Below are 14192 nucleotides of genomic sequence, written 5' to 3'. Positions count from 1 at the left end.
GGGTACTCAAAAAACTAAAAATAGAACTACCATATGATCCAGCAATCCTACTTCTGGGTATTTATTTGAAGAAAACAAAAAGACTAACTCAAAAGATATATGTACCCCTATGTTCACTGCAGCACTATATAAAAGCAATCTAAGTGTCCACCAATAGGATGAATGGATAAAGAACACACGAACACAGACACACACAGACACACACACACAGAGGAATATTACTCACCCATAAACAAGAATGAAATCTTGCCATTTGCAACAACATGAATGGACCTTGAGGCTATTTTGCTAAATGAAATAAGTCAGACAGACGAAGACAAATACTGTATGATTTCACTTATATGTGGAATCAAAAAACAAACAAACAAACAGAACAGAACAGAAATAGACTCACAGACAGAACAAACTGGTAGTCACCAGAGGAGAGGAGGGTAGTGGGATGAGTGAAATAATGAAGCAGATTAAGAGGTACAAGCTTCCAGCTATGAAATAAGTAAGTCATGAGGATGTATGTATATAGCATGGTTGACTACAGTTAATGACTTTGTATGGTGACAGATGGTAACTAGATTTATCCTGGTGTTCATTTTATAATATATAAAGATACCAAATCACTGTGTTGTATACCTGAAACTAACATAATATTGTAACATAATATTGTAAGTCAATTATACTTCAATTTTAAAAAAAGAAAGTAGGCAATAGAGAGGGAAAAAGTCCAAATACAAAGAGTATTTTTTAAAAGTCTAAGAAAAGTGTACCAATGGTCTCACTTTTGTTTTAAAAAAGAAAAGAAAGAGAGAAGGGGAAAAAAGAAAAAAAGAAGAAAAGGGGAAAAGAAAAAAGAATTCATATTAATATCTGAGAAATGATATAAAAATGTAGGAAAATTCAGGGCATTTTTCAAGGAGAAACAAATGGTTCAATTTGTCCAGAGAATGAAAATTTCATTCATTCAAAAATTATTTACTGAGAATTTACTATGCCAGGCAAGGGTGCTAAAGCAGCAAACAATAGTGATGAAGTCCTCATACTCAAGGAGCTTACACTCTAAGGGAAAAGAAAGACAATAATCATACAAATATTCAGGATTTGCAAGTACTACGGAGAAAATTAAAACAGAGTAAGAAAGAAAGAGAGAAGAGGATAGGGTTATTACTTCACCTAAGGTGGCAAGTAAAGGCAGCACTAGGGTGTAACATCTGAAGAGAGGTCTGAAGGCGGAGCGAGAGCCATCTTTGCAGATTGTGTAGGAAGAGCACTTTCCAGGAGCAGAGAACACAAATATAAGGCCCCAAAGTAGGGGAATGTTTGGCTTATTTGAGAAAAAGTAAGGAGGCCACTGTGACTGGATCAAAAATGATCAAGCTTTTGCTTTTAAGAAAAATGAAATGAAACCATTTATAACAAGTGCAAGGTTTTGAACCTGGGGGACTGGAATAAAGTTAGTGTCATTAACATAAACTGTAATATTAAAAAGAAACAACTCATTTCAGGGAGAGGAAAGAGGATTTAGTGAAAATGTGTGGCCCATGGTTTCTACAGGACCTTATGTAGGGAATGAACTCTTACAGGGCTAGAGCTATGGACATGGCAGTCATCTGCACAGAGATGACAGTGCAATCTACACGAACAGTAAAGAACTAGCAAGAAACAAACATAAAGAGACAAAGCACAGACCCCTGTGAATGCCTACATTTAGCAGGTAGGAAGAAGAGAGACAGGAAAAGACCAAACCTTCAGGAGTGAGTGGGTGTGACTGTGATGTGCGAAGTGTGAATTTCTGTGTGTGTATGAGTGTGAGAGTGTGTGTGTGTGTGTGTGTATGTGTGTGCATGTGTGAGAGAGAGAGAAAGAGAGAGGGAGAGAGAGAGAGAGAGACCACGCTCCAGCAACCGCTTGTTGCTGGGGAGGGAGAGAAGGCAGAGGAGGGGGACAGCATGTGCCTGAGAACACACAGTGTTGACAACACTGAGCATTAACTTTCCGTCTTCCTTTTTAAATTTTTTGGTATTTTGGAAGTTCAAAATTTGTAACTGGTTTTAATTTTCCTGACTCTGGTTGTTAGCGTATGTGTGAGCATTTTCAGCCAGGACCATTGACTTTATTTTATCAATAATAACTTCATTTGCTACAACATGACCTGCTGCAGCACTGAGCCTTGAACACATTTATTTATTTGAATGGTAGAAAAAGCAACTGAAACTGTTCCTAACAAAAAAATTCAAGAATTAACAGGCTCCATTTTGAGAATTTTGCAGTGATCAATACTAAAAATAAAGTGAATGGAAAAACACTAAGAAGTATGACAATTAAGGTGATTTTAGTTAAAATATTCAAAACTGGTGAAAGATTCTCTCTTTCTCTTTTCAGGTGTTTAATTAATCTTATTTTTTTAAGATCCTAATATTCATTTACTAAATGATTTCATTGTTAAATAACTGCAAATAAATATTTCAATTTAGTAATTTAGAAAAATTCTATAGCATTTTATTAGGTTTCTTTAAAAACTTAGTTTTAGCTACACATTTATGAAGAGTAATAAATAAATCATAAGCCATAAATCACAAAAGGATAGAGCCCTATTTTAGGGTTTACTGTTTTTGCTGTTTTGACTTAAAAATGACTATGTAGTACAGACCAATTACCAGTAAGGAGATTAAATGAGTAATTAAAAAGCTCCCAATCAGCAGAAGTCCAGAACCAGGTGGTTTAACCAGTGAATTCTACCAAAGACTGAAAGAAGAATTAATACCAATTCTTGTCAAACTCTTCCAAAAAATAAAAGAGGAAACTCTTCCAAACTCATTTTAAAAGTCCAGAATTACACTGATACCAAAGCCAGGCAAGGATGCAACAAGAGAAGAAAATTACAGGCCAATATCCCTGGTAAACATGGATACAAAAATCCTCAAAAAAATATTAGCAAACCAAATTCAACAAAAAATCAAAAGGATCATACATCCATGATCAAGTGGGATTTCATCCAGGGATACAAATCTGGTTCAACATCTGCAAATCAATCAACGTGATACACCACATTAACAAAATGAAGGATAAAAATCATATGATCATCTCAACAGATGCAGAAAAAGCATTTGACAAAATTCAACGTCCACTTATGATAAAAAACTCTCAACAAACCAGGTATAGAGGGACTGTACCTCAACATAATAAAGGCTATATCTGATACAGCCACAGATAACATCACACTCAACAATAAAAAGGTGGAAGCTTTTCCCCTAAGACCAAGAGCAAGACAAGGATGCCCACTCTTGCCACATCTATTTAACACAGTATTGGAAGTCCTAGCCAGAGCAATTAGGCAAGAAAAAGAAATAAAAGGTATCCAAATTGGAAAGTGATAGTGTTACTATCACTATTTACAGATGACATGATATTATGTAAAGAAAACCCTAAGAACCCCACCAAAAAAATAACTGTGAAAACCAATAAATTTGGTAAAGCTTCAGAATACAAAATCATTATACAAAAATTAGTTCCATTTCTGTAAACAAATAGTGAACTATCAGAAAGAGAAATTAAGAAAACAATCTCATTTACAACTGAGATTCAACAAATTGAATAAAAAGAATAAAATACCCAGAAATTGACTTAACGATGGAAGTGAAAGACCTGAACATTGAAAACTATAAGACGCTGATGAAAGAAAGTAAAAAAGATACAAACAAATGGAAAGATGTTCCATACTCATGGATTGGAATAATTAATACTGTTAAAATGCTCATTTTACCCAAAGCAATCTGCAGATTCAATGCAATCCCTACCAACATTCCAATGGCGTTTTTCACAGAAATGAAACAATTCTAAAATTTATATGGAACCATAAAAGACATGGAATAGTCAAAGTAACCTTGAGAAAGAAGAACAAAGCTGGAAGCGTAATGCTTCCTGATTTCAAACTATATTACAAAGCTATAGTAGTCCAAACAGTATGATACTGGCATAAAAACAGACACATAGATGAATAGAAACAGCCCAGAAATCAGTCCACTTCTATACTGTCAATAAATTTATGACAAAGAAGCCAAGAATATACAATGGGAAAAGGACAGTCTCTTCATAAATGGTGTTGGGAAAACTGGAGAGCCACATGCAAAAGAACAAAACTGAACCACTAACTTACGCCACACACAAAAACTAACTCAAAAAGGATTAAAGACTTGAACATAATAACGTGAAGCCACTAAACTCCTAGGAAGAAACATAGGTAGTTATGCTCCTTGACGTCAGTCCTGGAGATGACTTTTTGCATTTGACAACAAAAGCAAAAGCAACAAAAGCAAAACACAGACAGGTGAGACTATATCAAACTGAAAAGTTCTACACAGCAAAGGAAACCATCAACCAAATGAAAAGGTAACCTTTCATGGGAAGAAAGGGAAAGAAAATGGGAGAAAATTTTTGCAAATCATATATCTAGTAAGGGATTAATATTCAAAATATAAAAGAACGCACACAACTCAATAGCAAAAAAAAAAAAAATCCGATTAAAAAACTGAGCAGAGGCTCTGAATAGACATTTTTCCAGAGAAGACATACAAATGGCTAACATGTACATGAAAGGGTGCTCAACATCACTATTCATCAGGGAAATGCAAAACAAACCCACAATGGGTTATCACTTCATACCTGTTAGAATAGCTATTATCAAAAAGATAAAAAATAAGTAACAGCAAGGATGTGGAGAAAAGAGAAATAGTACCCTTGTGCACTGGTAGTGTAAATATAAATGGTGCAGCCACTTCAGAAAACATTATGGAGGTTCCTCAAAAAACCAGAGCTATCATATGATCCAGCAATTCCATTTCTGGGTATTTATCTGAAGAAAATGAACACACTAATTCAAAAAGAATCTGCACCCCTTTGTTAATTGCAGCATTATTTACATTGGCCAAAAAATGAAAGCAACCTAAGTATTCATTGATTGATGAATGGATAAAGAAAATGTGGTATATATAAACAAAGGAATATTATTCAGCCATAAAAAAGAAAGAAATCTTGCTATTTGTTACAATATAAATGGACCTTGAGGGCATTATGCTAAGTGAAATAAGTGAAAACCAGAAAGACTAATACCATATTATCTCACTTATATGTGGAAGCCTTAAAAATATATAATTAATTAGTTAATTAATTAAATTGAACTCAAAGATACAGAGAAGAGACTGGTGGTTGCCAAAGGTGGGTGAGCGAAATGGGTTCAGGTGGTCAAAAAGTACAAACTTCCAGCTATAAAATAAGTTAAGTCCTGGGACATAAAGTACAGCATGGTTACTATAGTAAATATACAATATTTACAGAGTTGTATATTTGTAAGTTGCTAAGTGAGTAAATTTTAGAAATTCTCATCACAAGAAAAAAAATTTGCAGCTATGTGTGGTAATGGATGTTACCTAGACTTACTGTGGTGAACATTTCACAATATACACATATACCAAAACATTATATTGTACATCTGAAACTAATATAATGTTACATATCAATTATATCTCAATTTAAAAATGACTGTTTACAAACTTTTTAAAATTCTTAACAATTCAGAAATTTCTGACATTCTTTTAGATATGTATTAAAAAACTAATATTCTGGGGCTTCCCTGGTGGCGCACTGGTTGAGAGTCCGCCTGCCGATGCAGGCGACACGAGTTTGTGCCCCGGTCCAGGAAGATCCCACATGCCGTGGAGCGGCTGGGCCCGTGAGCCATGGCCGCTGAGCCTGCGCATCCGGAGCCTGTGCTCCGCGACGGGAGAGGCCACAGCAGTGAGAGGCCCGCGTACCGCAAAAAAAAAAAAACTAATACTCTGGCCTGGCCACACCACATAAATGGATAAAAGTTCAACACTTAAGCCCTCTTATTTCGAAGACTATTAAAAAATTACATAAATGGAATTGTTTCAGAAAAACATTTTATAAGGGTTTCTCTTAATAAACTTCATTCTCAACGTAATATTTCACATATATTATTGAAAGAGAAAAAGGTCCCAAACTTTTACTCTTACTTCCTCATTAAAATCAGTATAATTTTCTAGAGAAAGTGTAGTAAAACAGCAGCTCTAATCTCATTTATATCCTTTTCATCATTCGCTGTACACTTTTTGCAACCTTGCAATGTACTATTTATTGAGTGTAATGATTTTTTCAAAAAATAGAATCATAGCACTTGCCTTCAAGAAGTTTACACACAGGGCTTCCCTGGTGGCTCAGTGGCTAAGAATCTGCCTGCCAATACAGGGGACATGGGGTCGAGCCCTGGTCCGGGAAGATCCCACATGCCGTGGAGCAACTAAGCCTGTGCGCCACAACTACTGAGCCTGCACTCTAGAGCCTGTGAGCCACAACTACTGAGCCCACGTGCCACAACTACTAGAGCCCACGTGCCACAACTACTGAAGCCCACGCGCCTAGAGCCCGTGTTCTACAACAAGAGAAGCCACTGCAATGAGAAGCCCATGCACCGCAACGAAGAGTAGCCCGCGCTTGCCGCAACTAGAGAAAAGCCTGCGTGCAGCAACAAAGACCCAACACAGCCAAAAATAAAATAAATAAAATAAAATTAATTAATTTAAAAAAAAGTCTACAAATAAAGAAATTAGAGTACCAATATAATAATAAAAGATGCTAAGAACATATGATACAAATGGTAATTTCCATAAACAAATCAATGTGAACTCCAGAAAACAAAATTCAGTAACTTTCTATGTTACGCGTCATATGACATTTTAATACAGAGTAAACAAACCACCACATAACAAATACCGCCTTTCTTCCCTTTGATAAATTCAATGTAGACTTATTGCAGGTTATCAACATACACGGGAAAACTGTGAAAGGTTTCTAAATAAGCAAAAGATTTACTGAATATCCTTTCAGTGGCATGCTGGCACCTCCAGGGATTACTTGATTCAATAGGGGTGTGGGGCATGTTTGTCTTTGATGAGACTACTTCACATCTCCTCAGCGTAGAAATTTGCAATGTAATGTTATGCTAAAAGGAAAATGTCAAGAGAAGAAACAGAATTCCATAAACACCTTCTAAGCAACGAATATGCTCAATTAAAATCATATGCTCATAAATTGATATATTTGGCAGTACCTGAGGGAAAAGCCGTTTTCAAAAATGAAATATGTAAAATCTCATTACAAACCTGCATTAACAAATGAACATTTGCATCCAATTTTGACAAGAATCACTAACTTTTAACTCCAATTAAGTAAAATGTTATTCTCTGCAAAACAAATTTAATTGTTCTCATTAACAGATCTGAATTACAAAAAGTTATAATAGATTAAATGACTATCTCAAACTTATGTGGAAAAACTACACTGCACAGGATTTTCCCACCTAACTCCCAACAAACAAGAACTGCTTTTCCAGTATCTCAGTGAACATAAACTCCATTCTTCAGGCTGATCAGCCAAAGAACTTGAACTCATCCTTGACATCTCTATCTTACTCTCTCTGTCCCATTCATGAGTAAAAATGCTTGGCTTTATCTGTAAAACTACATCCAGAATCGAACCATTTTCCTCATCTACCATCCTGGTTCAAGCTACCATCACTGTCCATCTAATATAATAACCTTCTAACTGGTCTCCTTATGTCCTCTTTTTGCCTCCCTCTTTAGCCTATTCACAGAGACCAGAGACTTCCTTTAAAATTTTAAGCCAGATCATGTCACTTCTTGGCTAAAAATCCTCCAATGGTTTCCCAGCTCACTCAGCATAAAAAACCAAAGTCCTTATAATGGAGTACAACAAACCACTTCTCTGACCTCATCTCCTCTACTTTTCCCAGCTCAGTTTCAGCCACATGTCCTACTTGTGTTTTTTTTCCAACTTGCTTTTTATTTCTATGCTACAGCCTTTAACTTGTTCTTCCACTGCCTAAAATGATCTGTTCCCAGATAAACACACTCCCTCACATCCCTCTGGTGTCTGCTCAAATCTCAACTTCTCCCAGAGGCCATCTGTGTCCATCCTATATAACTAGCAACTATTCTTTCACACTCTCTTCTCCCACTCTGTAACCCCACCACTCTGCATTAATTTTCTACATCGGCACATACCACCACATGACATATTATATATTTAATTATTTGCTTCTCTTCCTACCTCATTAAAATATAAGCTACAAAGGCAGGAAATGTGTGTGTTTTATTCACAGCTCTGCCCAGAGAGTCTAAAACAGTGCCTTGAATAGATAATTCTCTCAACAGATATTTCCTGAACAAATGAGCAAAGCAACAAACAACAAAAATTTTTTTATGTGAGTAATGCTTCCTCAGTTCCTTTTCTTTATGTAAGTAAAATAAACATACATACATATGCATAAAACTGATTTACCATTGCACTAAGTGTTTCTTCCCAATCAGGCCGCTCTCGAGGGTGAACGTTTCTGTGTAGTTCTGGAACAAAATCATCCTCTTCAGAATGTACTGAGGACTTCATCTTCCTAGAGATCAAAACATGAAAGACTGTGATAAGAGTTCCTGTTTCTAGGACAGCTTTCCAATGACAATTCAAAGAACAGATAATCATACCAGATTTGAAGTTCAGTTAAAAGAGTTTTAGTGGCTAGTATTGGCTCTCCATTTCTGCTCTGCTTTCAGAGCTCTTTCCTGATGTACCAACACCTGCTTTTATTCCAGGAGATAAAACTGAGGTTTATAACTAGTTATCCTTTACTCTATGGTAATTATTATATAAGGACTGATTTTATCTGTTCAACACAGTTGGAACCTTGAAAAGATTTGCAACAGTCATCAATATTTATAGAACTCCGCTAAGCATTAGTGAACATGCAAAATGAGAAAAGAGATACGGCACTTCTGGTTCCAATTTATGGAACATAGTGTATTGCACTAGCATTCTCAAGAAGAACAACTATGAATGCTGGAAAAAACATATAAAACTACTTGCCTGAAAGCACAGGAAAGCAAGCTTTACAGGTAGGATTTCTGGGGCTACATCCTTGGAGAGCAGGGGAGCCCATGAAGCAAATTCCACATTTAATCATTCTTTGGTATAAGAGATTTTCTAGACCAATCATGGCAAATAGAGCCCAAGCACACTGCTGTACCTTAACTGGGCTGAGAAGGCAGAGCCTGGAGACTGGGGCTGCCAAAGCAGAGGAGGCTCCAGAGTGAAAAATGTCCCCCAAAAGATATATATAGAAGGAGCCTAAAAATCTACATGAAAATTCCCCTCAAATTGTTAACTGATTCCTAAGCTTACATAAGTATATAGGACAAGATGCCAAAAAACCTATCAAAAAACAGCTAGTTGATGGGCAACAAAAAGCCAAGCAGATATTTCAACAGCCCAGCCACGCTGAGGAGATGGAGATTGGCAGGCAAGCACTGCCAAGATAGAGGAGTACTGAAAAGAAAAACGCTGGGCTCTCAACTGAGACTCCAGAACAGTCATGCCTTGGGAGTAAGGTCAAAATAGCAATAAACAAGCTCTAACCGAGCTTAAAATCAAGGCCTGACATGATCAGAACTGCCAGAAGAAAAATTAACTGTCCTCAGAGGAAAATAACATCCTATAGACCCTCTGCAAATTTCTCATCCACCTTGTGTGGCATCCAATAAACATGACAAGGAATGCCCCCAAAATTAATAATAATAAACAGGAACAAATGAATAAACATTGGGAATAAATTGTCAAAACAGAAAAAGACTCACATTTCATTCAGATTTTAGAATTATCAGAAAAGGACTTTAAAATTGCTATCATGGATTTCTGGCTTCTGTTTACAATGCAGAAAGCTGTAAAGAGCATCGCTCCCAGCCTAACAAGAGGAAGAAGCAGATAATCTATGAAATCATGACTTCTTTTGGATCCATCAGAAAACTGAGGTCTCCAGGCAACCAACTAGCCTAAACTCTAACGTAAAACAAGAATCTCCAAGATGAGATGAATTACAAACAATTACTTGCCTAGGACAAAGCAGAGGGAGAAGAGTAATATACAACTTGATAAGAAATATTCAGCTACATTTTTATCAAGTTGCTAAAAACATTTATCATTAATGTTCAATAAAATGAAAGAAATAGATGAAAAGATGAAGAATTTCAACAGAAAATTGGAATCTATGGAAAACAACAAAATGTTCATCCTAAAACTGAAAAATACCATATCTGAAATTAAGAACTCATTGGATCAGTTTAACAGAACAATGAACATGACTAAAGAGAGGATTAGTGAACTGGAAGACAGTTCAGTATAAAATATCCACATGGAAGCACATTAAGAAAAAAGTGACAGAAATACATAAAACAGCATAAAATACGCAAAAAAGCCCTCATATATGTCTAAATTCACAACTCAGAGATAAGACACATGAATTTAAAAAAGAAACAAAAGCAATGTTGTAAAAATAAAGGCTGAAAATTTTCAAAACTGGTGACAGTCATCAAACTACAGATCAAACGAATCTTACAAATCTCAAGCAGGATTTTAAAAAATAAACACCTATATTACACTCAAACTGCTATAAAAAAATTACTAAGAGAAATTCTTTAAAGCAGCCAGAAAATAAAAGACAAATTGATTTCAAAGGAGCAATGATAACAATGTGAGGACATTTCAATGGAAATGATAATAGCATAAATCTTCAGCATAGTAAAAGGGAAAATATTGCCAACATAGAACCCTCTGCCTCACAAAACTATCCACTAATAAATCAGGTAAAATAATTTATTTTCAAACAAAAGCTGAAAGAATTTATTATCAGAAGACTTTCAATAAAAGAAATAGTAGAGTTCTTCCAACCAAAAGAAACTGATCCAGATCTACAGAAATGCATGATGAGCACAAAAAGTGGGGAAACATAAGTAAATACTGATGTAAAAGCAGATATAAACACAAAAATAATGTCCTACGAGGTTCATAATAGACATAAAAAAGCACAAAGGATAGGAGGGGTACATGCAGCCAAACAGTTTAGGAATCCTCTATTGGTTGGGAAGTGAAATAAATCCTATTTTAGAGAAGAATGCAACATTCCAAAGATATATGTTACAATCCCTATGGTAACCACTAAAAGAATAATAAATGTACAACTAAAAAGCTAATAGAGGAGAAAATTTTGAAAAATAAAACATACTTGATTAATCCCAAAGAAAGCAGTAAAGGAAGAATAAAGGCACAAAGAATAAACAAGGCAAATAAATAAATATCAAGATGGTAAGCTTCAGTCCAAGGATATTATTAATAATTTTTAAGACGACTGGACTAGTTAGCAAGCATGTGTAGAAACTGTAACCCTCACTCATTACTGGTAGGAATTTAAATGGTACAGTCACTAGAGAAAACAGTTTGGCAGTTTCTCAAGATGTTAAACATAGAAAAACTGTATGAGCCATCAATTCCACTCCTAGGTATTTAACCAAGAGAAATAAAAGCATATGTCCACCAAGAACCTTTACATGAATATGCATAGCAATAGTATTCGTAATAGCCAAAAAGTAGAAACAAGTATCAACTGAAAAATGAACCAAAAAATTTACCAGATTCATACAATAAAATGATATTTGGCCATTAAAAAAAGAATGAAGTGCTAATCCATGTTACCACATGGATGAAAAGTAAAAGCATTATGCTTAATGAAAGAAGTCACACACAAAAGACCACAGATTGTATGATTCCATATATACAACATATCTAGAATAATCAAATTCACAGAGACAGGAAGTATACTGGTGGTTACCAGGGGCTTGATGGAGGACCAAATGGAGAGTTGCTACCAATGAATAAGAGATTTCTTTCTGAAATGTTCAAGAATTAGATAGTGGTGGTGTTTGTGTAAGTTTGAAAATATACTAACAACCACATAATCATATACTTTAAAGGAATGAATTTTATGGCATGTAAATTATATCTCAATAAAAAAGTAAATGGACTAAAATTTCTAATTAAAAATAGGTAAAGGGGGACATTTCATGATGATAAAAGTGTCAAATCAACAGAGTAAAATAATAATTAAATCCATATGCAACAAACAACACAGCTTCAAAATACATAAGGCAAAATCTGAAAGAACTAAAAGGAAAATAGCTATATCCACCTTACAGGTGTAGATTTTAACAAACGTTTCTCTGTAACTGATAGAATAAGCAAGCGAAAAGAAAAAAATGTAAGTATATAGGAGATTGAACAACCCAATTTCCAACCTGAACTAAAACATTAAACCCAACAACTACAGAATATACGTTCTTTACAAGTGCATACAAAACATTTACAAAAAGACCATATGCTAGACCATGAAGTGGTCTCAACAAATACAAAAAATTTAAATCATGAACGAAGTGTTTTGTGACCACCAGAGCATTACACTAAAAATCAATTACTGAAAGGGACTTCCCTGGTGGTGCAGTGGTTAAGAATCTGCCTGCCAATGCAGGGGACACGGGTTTGAGCCCTGGTCCAGGAAGATCCCACATGCCGTGGAGCAACTAAGCCCGTGCACCACAACTACTGAGCCTGCCCTCTACAGCCCATAAGCCACAACTACTGAGCTTGTGTGCCACAACTACTGAAGCCTGCGTGCCTAGAGCCCATGCTCCACAACAAGAGAAGCCACCATAATGAGAAGTCTGCACATCACAACGAAGAGTAGCCCCTGCTCTCCCCAACTAGAGAAAGCCCGTGTGCAGCAACGAAGACCCAATGCAACCAAAAATAAATTTATTTTTTTAAAAAATCAGTTACTGAAAGAGAACTAAAAATTCTCCCAAATGTTTGGAAATTAAGAAACAAAATTCTGAATAACTCATGAGTCAAATACACAAAATCACAACAGAAATTAGAAAATATTTTGATCTGAAAAATAAACACATTAAAATGTGTAGAATAAAACTGAGCTGGAGCAAAATTCACACCTCTAAATGTATATTATCTGAAATAAGACAAGTTGAAAAATAAATGATTTATGCTTCCATCATAAAAATCTAGAAAAAGAACAGAAAATTAATTCAAAAAAGTAGAAAGAAAAAGAATTAATAAAGAAATCAATGAAATAGAAAGCAGGTGTATAATAGAAGAAATCAAAGCCAAAAGTTGATTCTTTGGAAGATTAATAAAATGGACAACGCCTAGGAAAAAACATTGAGAAAAAAACAAGGAACACAAATATAAAGAATGAAAATGGAGATATAACTAGAAGACTGCCGACATTAAAAAAGATTCTGAGAGGGACTTCCTTGGTGTTCCAGTGGCTAAGACACTGCGCTCCCAATGCAGGGGGCCCAGGGTTCAATCCCTGGTCAGGGAACTAGTCCCAACATGCCGCAAGTAAGAGTTTGCATGGGTAACTAAAGATCCCACACGCTGCAAAGATGATTCTGCACGTGGTAACGAAGATCCTGCCTGCCGCAACTAAGACCCACCACAGCCAAATAAATAAATAAATACTTTAAAAAATAAAAATAAAAGACTCTGAGGATACTACCGACAACTCTATCCCAATATATTGAGAATTTAGTTTAAATGAACAAATTCCCTGAAGAACACAACTTATCAAAACTGAAACAAGAAACAAAAGATTTAAATAGTCTTATAGCTATTAAAGAAAATGAATCTGTAAGAAAACTGCAAGCCCAAATGGATTCATTGGCGAATTCTTTCAAACATTTAAGGAATAAATAATAACAACCTTACATACATTCTTCCAGAGCATAAAAGTAAAAGGAAGACCTACCAACCTGTTCCATGAGGCCAGGACAGCCTTCATAACAAGCTGATAAAGACACTACTAGAAAAAAAAATTATGGTTCAACATCATGAACATAGTTGCAGAACTCCTAAACAAAATATTAGCAAAATGGATAGTGAACAAGTGAGTTTCAGTCCAAATTACAAATTATTTTAATATTCTAAAATCAATCCCTATAAACTGACCACATCATTAAAATAAAGGAATAAAAACATATAATTTCAGTAGGTAAAATTTAATACTTATTCATGATTTTTTAAATACATGTATGTTTTGATGAGGATTATTAAAACACACACAAACACACACACCTAGCATCACACTTAATGGTAAAACTGATGCTTTCCCGCTGACAAGCATGGTCAAAATGGTCATGGACAAGACAAGAATGTCTTCTATTCCACATTGTCCTTGAGATCTTAATCAGTTTTTATTTATTTATTTATTTTTG

General features: G+C 35.2%; 1 protein-coding gene across 3 annotated transcripts in view; it reads right to left on the bottom strand.

Moving 5' to 3' along the window:
- The window catches only part of ARHGAP32 (Rho GTPase activating protein 32), a 264249-nt gene that overhangs the window by 142858 nt on the left and 107199 nt on the right, over nt 1-14192 (bottom strand). For all 3 annotated transcript variants that reach the window (XM_060017677.2, XM_060017675.1, XM_060017676.1), the window contains exon 2: nt 8368-8476. In XM_060017677.2, the coding sequence (XP_059873660.1) occupies nt 8368-8472 (105 nt within the window). In that variant the 5' untranslated portion in view covers nt 8473-8476. The remainder of the gene's footprint in view (nt 1-8367; nt 8477-14192) is intronic.

The sequence above is a fragment of the Delphinus delphis genome, chromosome 8, assembly GCF_949987515.2.
Source record: "Delphinus delphis chromosome 8, mDelDel1.2, whole genome shotgun sequence".
NCBI lineage: Eukaryota > Metazoa > Chordata > Mammalia > Artiodactyla > Delphinidae > Delphinus > Delphinus delphis.
This window is presented reverse-complemented; position numbering and strand designations above follow the sequence as displayed.